We start from the raw sequence: 10,334 nt of genomic DNA, 5'->3' as shown, positions 1-10,334 counted from the left end.
CTTGTCTAAATAACATCATCATCATCTAAGCCTTATCACAGTCATATGGAGTTGATACATGAATTGTTAAATTATGAACTCTGAAATCATTTCTTACCAAGGTTCAAAGTATCGATGTACACCAATAAGCCAGATGGGACGTATTGGGTGTTTTGACCCTACATTCCCCTTTTCTTTATTTTTTTTTTTCAAAACCTGTTCAAAGGGTCAGTATAAGGCTCCTCTACCCCCTGAAACAGGTCAAAATATCAAAACATATAAAGTTGACGTATCAGTGACAGAACGAATTTTTAGTATGCTGCTAGCGGCTAGCCCTTCTAGCCATTTCAACTTGCAAACAGATTTCTTCCATGCATGTAATCAAACTATCTTAGTTTTCTTGCTCTCATTTTATATTTTTATCACCTATTGGAACTAATCTAAACATGCTTAAACAATCTAAGTGTTAAGACATCATCATCTAAACCTTGTCCCAATTATATGGGACTAGCCTCATAAAACTTATTTTGCCATTTTGTTTACTGTCATGTATTATTGTTAAAACATGGGCCCTTAAATAATTTCATATTATTTCACTTCAACCCATATTCTTTCGATCAAATTAAGACATTAATGCTGTGTTTGGTTTGAATGAAAAAGTAGGAAAAGGAAGGAAATCTATATAAAGTTTGTAAAGCTTTTACTATCTTTTCCTTCCATCCCTACCTTTTCTTTTCCTTCAAACCAAACATAACTAAGGAGTTGTTTAATATTGTGGCTTAATAAATTGCATGTGGAGTGTTTCAATTCATTGGACCCCATTGTGACATGGTTGAAAATGATGTATGAATTGATCCACGAAATTTAAGCGTGGACTATAAATGGGAAAATCTATGATTGAAAAAGATATTGTATGGAAAGAGTTTTGACCAATTCATTGGACTCCAATCAAAACTCTTAAATTACAATATGATCCAATTCAATCTGCTTTATAATATGGATTGAACCGAGCTATGTCTGAACGAGCAACAGTATTCAATGTACAAATGAAATAGGTATTCAAATTAAAAAATGGTTCAAAGATATATAGAGGGCTAAAATTAAGGATCTGCTTGGTTGAGAATTCCCATTTTTACCGGAATGGGAATGACCATTCCCTGCCCCTTCCTTGGGAATGAAATCCCATTTTTACTAATTTTAATTCTCATTCCCATTCGTATCTGAACCAAACAGATTATGGGAATAGACCATTCCGATTCCGATTCCAAAAGATTTTGATTCTGACTCCGATTTGAACTACGAACCAAATGGACCCTAATACTAATAAACAAATTAAGGAGGTATTTGCCGAAATGCAGGATTTTGTTTTTTCAAAAAGAAAACCAACTCCCACAACAACAAAATCACGTGTTAATGAACATCTAAATTAATTAAAGAAATGCTTCATGGAAAAGTATCCCAAATGCTTATGAACTATGATGAAGTTTTGAATTTTGGCAAGCATTTTCATGCTCAATTGGAAAAAAAAAATCCAAGGATGAGCCTAGTTGATCTAAAAAGAGCATACCCAACTCAAAATCTGACTCTGATACAACATTTCATGCTTAATTGGAAAGTGGATTCTCTTTTTTCCTTTTTCTTTAAAAAAAGAAAAAGAGAAAAGAAAAAGCTTTCATTTCATCCTTGGCTTGGGTCAATCTCATTCTTGATTCCCAAGTCACTGATTAGTTCTCCAATTTCTATTTTTATCAAATAAATAAATAAATAGAAACAAAGAATAATATATCAAAAAATATTTATTTATTTTCACAAAATAATAAAGATAATTTATCAAAAAAAAAAAAAAACAGAGAAATGGGGGTATTAAAGGGATGTGTGGGCCCCTTTTGCTGGTCAGTGGCCTCACAAGTCACAGCACTGAATGCAGAACCAAAGCTAATTCCCCATTGTCCATTCTCTGAAGATGTCGTTTTTGGTGCCGATTTGTGTATTTAAACGTGCCCTAATCCATCTCTCGCAGCCGTTTGCAAGCGTGTTATGGGGTTGGTTTGTTTGGATTCTTCGAGTCAAGTATCAGCTGCTGAGGTTTTAGCCCCTACCTGCTTTCTTGTAGCCATGCTGCCAGGGTTTTAGGGTTTCCCCCCCATTTCCTCTTCTTCTGCTTCGCCTCCCAAGAACGGCCTGTAGCCCCACCCTCATTCAGAACCCTTCTCCAGCAGAGCCATGGATAGATACCAGAGGGTCGAGAAGCCGAGGCCCGAGTCGACCATCAACGAGAATGAGATTCGGATCACCACACAGGGTCCGATAAGGAACTACATCAGCTATGCAACCAGTCTTATCCAAGTAATGCCTCCTTTCTCCCAACCCTTTGAACTTTCTGTAGAGTTCACGTTTTTTCTGTTACATAGATGATTGATGATAACCATCTATGTTATTGTTTCTCAATGTAGTATTTTTGGTTCTCTTTGATGGGTTTTGGAGGTTTGTCATATCTATATCAGTTGCCTTTTGTTAATAGATTGCAATGGTTGGATGATGGGGACCCTTGTTTGGGTTCTGATCTGTTGTTTTGCTTGTTAGTTCGTCTTCTGTTTCTCTGTTTGTAGGCGTATATGCATGTATCTATGTGTGCATGACGATCTCTCTATTCATTCTATATTAGCTTATTCGCTTATTAGGTTTCTACACAGGGCAGAGTTATTTTGGTTGGTAATGGTAATATTCTCATTGATTGGAAGAGATAAAGCTGTTTTTTTTTTCTCATTTTCTTTACTGGATACCTCTGTTCCCATTCTAATCACATTTTTCTCTCTTTATTTTAGATCATAATCTGATTTGGGTATTTTTAGAATGCTTGTTGGTAGTTATGCGTATCCTATGTGTTCAGATTTTTTTCCCTTCTGAAACATCCTCATTTCGTTTTTGACTTGTGATTTATTTCTTTTTTTAGAGGCATTTAATTGAAGGGCATGTGATTTAAAACCTTTTATTAACTTAAATTTCATAGAGGGATGGGGTTTCTTTGACATTGTGATGAGTCCAATTTGACCACACCTTCGTGTTCATGTGCTTGTTTCTTGTTATACAAATCTTGAAAGAACTAATAGAGGTCTTGCTTCCATTAAAATGTTTAGATCCAAGGGTAATGCTCATTTCATTTAATTTTTTGGAGTGTGGAACTGAAAATGTATACTAGTTATTCATCCAAAATGCTATCTATTCGTTGTTGAATATATTCTGTACTAAAAGTCATGAAAAGGAGAATAGAAGCTATATACCTTCCTTGAAATGCTATATCTTTATTTACTTTTGTATTGATATCCCTTTGTTTCCCACCTCAAGGAGTTTTCTTTCAACTCATTTCCCATCATCAAGGAATAAAATATCAATAGGATATTCCCTGTACTGGGCATATTGATATGACCAATACACCCAATACCTGAAAGTGGGTATCAGTGTGTATTAATATGACAGCTCCTTTTTTTTTACTTTTTTTTTATTTTAACAGCATGAGAGGTATGCTCTCTATCATCCCAAACAGCCAAAGTTTCAAAATTCTTTGTGTATCAGGGTGTCCAAGCATTTTAGGGTCCACCGATACGGACATGGAGCATATTATATTGATACTTTGATCTTTGAAAAAATGGTAAAAAAGGTCAAACATTTTAGGTTAAGAAACATAAGCAATATGGGCCCACATATTCTTTCAAACATTGATTATTGGTATAAGAAATCTAGTGGTATGCTTGATGCTGAGAGCATCTTTTTCTTTGCAAAATATAGGTGTTTCCTGTTTCATACTGCATGATGCAATTATTTGTTTATGCAGCAATTGTAGCTTTTCACCATTCCACTGGTATCTTACATCCCATGCCTAAACTTTTGCCTTTTCCTTTGCATGTTATCATTTTTTTTAACATTTTTTTTTGTTTTCCTAGGTGAATGGGGGTAACCCTCCCCAAACCCCCCAAACTTGGTGAAGGTGGGATTTGGCCCTCTAAATTTATTGCCTCATCTAAATTGGAGGAATTTATATGCCTTGCACAAGAGTCCAGTTTTGGGATGAATTTGTCTTCCATTGTATCATTGGAAATGGAGAAATATGAATTCTTCTAGGAGTATGAATTGCTCCTAAATGAGTATCTTCTGGGTCCTTGTTAATATGGTCCTTAAATGAAACACTTGAATGATGGAAGCTTGCATTTTCTTGATTTCTTCTTCTTGAAAGGGTCTTCTGTCTTCAGCACTGGAAAATGATAGATCATCATTTTACTTTTACTGTATATTTCTACCCACATTCTTGTGAGACATTAGAAAAGACTCAATGGAAGTCTTTAGGGAATTCCATTAGAGTGGAAAGAGTAACAAGGTCATGTATGTTTATAACTTAATATTTGTGATAAAAATTTATACAAGGTACAAACCCCAAAGGCTTCAGACAAGTCAGTTTGGGAAGGAGTCTCTACAGAAATATTGCCCAAGTACTGTCAAAAGAATTAGGTGTAAAGAACGAGTATGAAAAACATGAGAAAGCCTTGTGTCCATACTAGGAAGACTTCTAAGGACATGAAAAACATGAAAAGGCTGCTAACAGAATTTGGACTAGATGTTAATTGCAAACAAAGTATGAAAACATGAAAAAAGTTAGAAGGCCACTAAGAAATAAAAGTTAAGAAGAAAACACCTTATGATACAAACTTTGGGGAAGATAACAATCATGTTGATTGGAGGTTCTTGGAATCCAGCCAGTTTTGGGGGAAATATGCAGAAAGTAGGATGACTTTACCCAATTTTGGTCCAGGCCATCCAGGGGTCTTTGTGGGGACGGATTGGAACTGGGTATGGACCTTGCCTTCAGCATTTTCTTGTATTAAGTGGCTTCTTTAAGAGTTGAGCCTTTGTTCTCATGCTTGTCAGCCTGAGTTTTTGCCATTGACCAAGAAATGGTCCCTAGTATTGTACCAAGCAAGAAATTAGAAAGGGGAGTAGGAAGAACCAAAGGTAGAACTCAGGGTCCTTTCTCTTTGTTCTTCGTCAGTTCATCCATTTCATATTGACGTTTAGTTGCTGTGTCAAATTTTGCAAAATGCTAACATTTATTTTGTTGATTTATTTTGTGAGCATGTCCACATACACAAAAACCACAAATAGACACATAAGGCAAGGATGAAAAGCTTAAGAGATCGAGATGGGGATATGGGTATTTTGGGCTGTCTCATGGTTATGATAAATGTTTCTGCTAATAAAGTTGTACTAGATATACTGTCCTTTCCTCTCCATTTGAAATCATACGATACATTATATTAATTAGAATGTCTATGTATTCAGGATAAACGGGTGAAGGAGATTGTTCTGAAAGCAATGGGACAAGCAATCAGCAAGACAGTGGCCATTGCAGAGATTATAAAGGTTGGTTTGGCTATTTTATGACTTATTGTTTCCCTATGTCTCAATTGTGTAAGTGTAAGACAGATTGATACTCAGTCATTTTCATACAAAAACAGAAGAGAATCCCTGGATTACATCAAGAAACTGCCATTAGCTCAACAAGCATAACTGATGTTTGGGAGCCCATTGAGGAGGGTCTTGTACCGTACGTCTCTATTTTGTCCTTTTTGTCTCCAAATATATTCAATATGATATGCTTGTGATACCACTGGATATAATTGTAATATGCAGGTTGGAGATGACTCGCCATGTTTCAATGATTTCAATCTCTTTGTCAACAAGGGAGCTAAACAAGAATTCTCCTGGGTAAGTCTAGCTGTTCTCAACATTTCTGGGTTAAGATTACCCTGATAACATTATATGCTGTGACCAACTTGAGTCATCCTTAATGCTAGCTCTCTCTCTCTCTCTCTCTTTTAATCCCCAAACTTCACTCCTGGTGGAGGGGCGGTCAACGACTGATAAATTTTATTAATAAGCATACGCAGAAAGAAACCTATGGGGGGGGGAGGTGTGTAGACGCCTTGCCCCTCTGGAGAAACTATACACTAGATATCCAGCAAAAGGAAAAAAAAAATCTACACATTACTAGCAAGTAAGGCAGGACACCACTCAGTGATTTAAAAGGCGCACCTAGGTGCATTTTAGGCTAGGCATCTTGCCCAAGTCCTAGGCACATCACTTTCAAAAGGTGCACACCTGGTGCGCCTAGGCGTGCGCCTTGTCTCAGGCGTGTGCCTTTTAAAAATTGTACTCTTTTTTGCTTTTTTTTTTTGAACCTAGCGGAGAACCCCCTATTTGCTAATGTTGTTCATTTATTCATCTTAATAAAATATCTTCTTAAAAGGCAAATAAAATTATAAATCATTATTTTTGTGTGAGAATTAAGAATTTAAGACCCTAACATGGACTTGTTTGGGCTTACCTCGAGGGGCGTGGCACAAAGGTGACTCGTAGAATTAGGAATGTAATATGTTTTACATTACATTAGCTACTTGAAGTAATGCAATTGAAGAAAAAAAAAGATTGTGGGCTTTATGTGCTTGAAAATGTTTTATATGTTTGATTTTATTTTTAAATTTTCATTTGAATATGCTTTACATGTTATGTTTATGTATTTTAATTTTAGATAACCATTAATTTTAAAAGTTAAGTTTATATTTCTTATTAATATCATGTTTAATATTTTTGCATTTTTTGAATTTTTTGACATTTTTTTTTGATTTTTTAGCAATTTTTTTGTATTTTTGTGCCTTTAAAAAGGCGCGCATCTCGTCTCGGGCGCAAATTGGCCCTTGTGCCTTGCACTTTTAAAACACTGACACCACTCAAGAAAGAAACAACTAACCAACTCTAAGAAAAGATATGCCAGATCCATCATCAGCAACCAATTGCCTTATATGCACTGGAAGACACAGAAAGTTATCAAATACAGCATTGCCTTGAGCATCACATGCCAAGTTTGCCAAGCTATCCGCAATGTTGGCTTTCCTAGTTGATTCTTTTAGACATTGTTCTTTAGGGATAAACTTGAGAGGAAGCTGTGTTTTAATAGGTACCAAGCTCCATTACATGTAGAGCAGCCAAAGCCACAATACCAGTATCAGCAACAGCACCAACCGAGACAAACACCTGCTCCAGTTGCAGATCCTAATGAAGGTATACATCAACTAGTGGTTGGAAATGTTGGTTATCTAAAATTTGAGTATGGGTTTTCTGGATGAGTCCTGTTGCAAAGGTATCTATATGATCCAGGGACCTCACAGGTAGCTATTCATGATTAGCTACCTCATCCATCCATACTGATGGAAGAAGGGAATGCTTTTTGTATGTTAGTATATATTCTGGATGATCTTTTTATACAGTGAACCTTGTTAAAATTATAACATACTTTTGGACCATGTGATATTTAGATTCATATGGCCGGGGAAGAGGTCGTGGTAGAGGAAGAGGGAGGGGCTGGGGAAGAGGTGGATATGGCAACAATCAAGGTATTATATATGCTGCTGTTGTTTTTGTTCTGCATCTTTTGCTTCCTCATCTGTGCAGTGAACCTTTTTCTTTTTTTTTTTTCTCTTGATAGAAAATGGCGGATATTGGAACTGGGGTTGGGGAGGCGGACGAGGCAGAGGTTGGGGCTATCGTGGTAAGCAGTGTATAGTTTAACCTATCTGTTGTAGAGAAAAATGCATGTCAAAAGTTAATGATTTGCACACTGGTATGAATGTTTACACCACCAACCATGGAAACAAATAAATAGAAAAAGATAGATGCTATTTATAAAAAAAAGATGCCTTGCATAATCGTCACTACCCTTCCTAGCTCTCTCATGTTGCCATATCAGCAGCCATCTTTCCTCCTTTTTCTTATGCTTTCTCTCTCTCTCTCTCTCATGTTCCCAATCACATCTCCCTCCTAAAATTTCTCCTATACTATTCTCCTCTTCCTCTCTTTCTATCTATATCTATTTCTACCTCTCTCCACCTTCCATATACATGCATTTTATTTTTCATCAATGTATTAAAATATTAAAGTTAAAACTTAAATATTGAAATAAGATGAGTGAAAAATATCTAAAATAAGGGAAAAATAAATAATACAATAAGACAAATAATAAAAGTAAAGTAATAAAATTTAATAAATTAATTAAAAATTTAATATAATTTATAATTAACTTTTTTAATATTGTAATTATAAAATCTCTCTCCATGAGACGGTTTTGGCCCCATACATCATTATTTGTATTGACACTGAAACACTATTGTGTTTGCTCAGCGAACACTAGCAAGAAGATGACTCTAATGGATTGGAAAAGTGATGAGCTTAATTTATCTGTCTTGGTTTACCGAAGTTGTTATATAGAGTTTTAGAAAATATATCTTGAAAATAAATGTTAGGAACACTATTAATTAAAATTTCAATAAAATATTTTTCTGTTATATTTTGAAAAAAATTCTGTTAAATTCACTAAAAATTGTCTATAAATTATGTGAAAATTTCATAGCTAATTTACTAAAAATATTTTCTGTGAACATGAATTGTCTCCTATGTCTTATATCTCTATTGTAACGAATTTACTTTTTTGAAGCATTACATGGTAGATCAAATGGATCATGTTGTTTTCCTTGCATTGTCAGTTCTCTAAAATGAGCCAGGGGGCCTAAAATTCACTATGCATCAAATGCCTGAAAACCGTCCAGTTCACTAGCTTCAATTATCAATTCACATTGAACTGCACTGGTTTTATTAGTTTGACCTGGTTATGCAATTTTGAAAACACAGAGAGAGTAGGGTCAGGTTATTTGAATACGGGAAAAGTAACCAATTCATACTACTCTGGACTGATTTGGTTTTATTGGTTTGTTGCAATTTTGAAACAAAAGGAGCAAATAAGGGAAATTTTCACTAAAAACATAATTTGTTAATTGTAAAATAACATAGAAAAATGATGGAAGATAATGGAAAAGAAAATTTTAACAAATTTGTTAATAAACAGAAAAAAACTACAAAATAAGGGAAATTTTCTAAAATATAAAATAACAAAAAAAGAAAAATATTTTTTTAATTAGCTGATAAAATAAGAGAATTTCACTAAAAATAACAGAAAATTTTAACATATTATAAGTAATATTTGTGGAGAAAATATTAAAAATTAGAAAGTATTAGAAAAATAAAAATAAGGGAAAGTTAAAAATCAGCAGCTTACTTTACATGATTAATTTGTTAAGTAACTCAATTAAAATAAGTTAAATAACGTAGTTTTATGAACTTACTCAAATTAGTAAAGTAACTTTATTTTGATGTAATTGTATTTTACCTTAATGAATTAATTTCATTTATCAAAAAAAATATTTTACCTTAATTGCATTAATTAAAACTCCTATATAGTTTGTCGTCTACAAAACCCCCTCATATTTGAGTTTGCATGGGCTCCCCACTGAGTGCGCTCCACATGTGCCAGCACCCAACATGAACATCCAACCGTGCAGTGGGAACATCTCACCATATTTGTAGTGCAATTTCCTAAATGCCCTTGTTAATTATTAAAGTCAATGAATAAAAATTTAAAATTAATTGAAAAGTTTAAATCATGAAATTCCTTCAATTTCAATTTTTGTTCACAATGTCCATACATTGTTGTTGGTTGTTTAAACATCTTTCTTTTGATAGGTGCTGGATATGTAAGAGGCAGAGGCTATTATGGTCGTGGCCGGGGAAGGATGGGTGGCCGGATGGGTGGCCGTGGGAGGGGTGGTTACCAATCCTAAATGGGGGTATGGTGTTTGCTCTTGCTAAATGCTTGCCTTGGCATCATAGTATGGAAACTATTCGAGGACTGGATTTTGGAGCATGAGATTGTAGCTTATGCTCACGAGTTGTTGAAGCAGTTATTTTGTCCTTGTTCTCTATGGTATGAACGCGGGCGGTCTTCCTTTAGGTTTTTGTTGGTTTTATTCAGCCAAGAGCAAGAGTCGTTGCTGTAATTTGTTTTCACTCTGCTTCCTCTACATTGTATCTATATCTCATTTTTCTTAGTGTATCTATTTTCTAAGCTTCTTGTCCCACAGTTCTTGTTTTATTTGAAGCAGAATTGCTAAATTTGCATGTGTTAAGATGTTTCCATTGGACGAACCATGGCAATTAGCAAGGTATTCTGCTCTAACTAGCTCAACTGTGTTCTTGATCAGAGGTGCATAGACGGCTGGTGCATCCGGCAAGGGATTTGTTCTGCTTTGCATTGGAGATTAGTTAGAGCGTGCCATCAGCAGCAGTGCAGTAGGGTGGTCCTTGGGAGGAACGAGACTGTTTCACTGGTTGTGGGAGAGTTGTTCTCAAGCTTGTCCAACCTAGAATAGAGATTGAAGGGGGTTCTTCCAGCCTTTCGTCTTGCTGTTTTAGTGGTT

General features: G+C 35.2%; 1 protein-coding gene across 1 annotated transcript; it reads left to right on the top strand.

The window, feature by feature from the left end:
- The first annotated feature begins 1,997 nt into the window (after positions 1-1,997).
- On the top strand, positions 1,998-10,029 carry LOC104585838 (uncharacterized). The gene is made up of 8 exons (XM_010242842.3): positions 1,998-2,325; positions 5,311-5,391; positions 5,487-5,575; positions 5,662-5,736; positions 6,986-7,089; positions 7,344-7,421; positions 7,514-7,576; positions 9,601-10,029. The coding sequence occupies exons 1-8, from the start codon at positions 2,203-2,205 to the stop codon at positions 9,696-9,698; spliced, it is 711 nt and encodes a 236-aa protein (XP_010241144.1). The 5' UTR covers positions 1,998-2,202; the 3' UTR covers positions 9,699-10,029.
- Positions 10,030-10,334: the final 305 nt, after the last annotated feature.

The sequence above is a fragment of the Nelumbo nucifera genome, chromosome 1 (genome assembly GCF_055504915.1).
Source record: "Nelumbo nucifera cultivar China Antique chromosome 1, China Antique-T2T, whole genome shotgun sequence".
In the NCBI taxonomy this organism is placed as follows: domain Eukaryota; kingdom Viridiplantae; phylum Streptophyta; class Magnoliopsida; order Proteales; family Nelumbonaceae; genus Nelumbo; species Nelumbo nucifera.
Note: the sequence above shows the minus strand (reverse complement) of the source record. Positions and strands in the feature narration are given on the sequence as shown.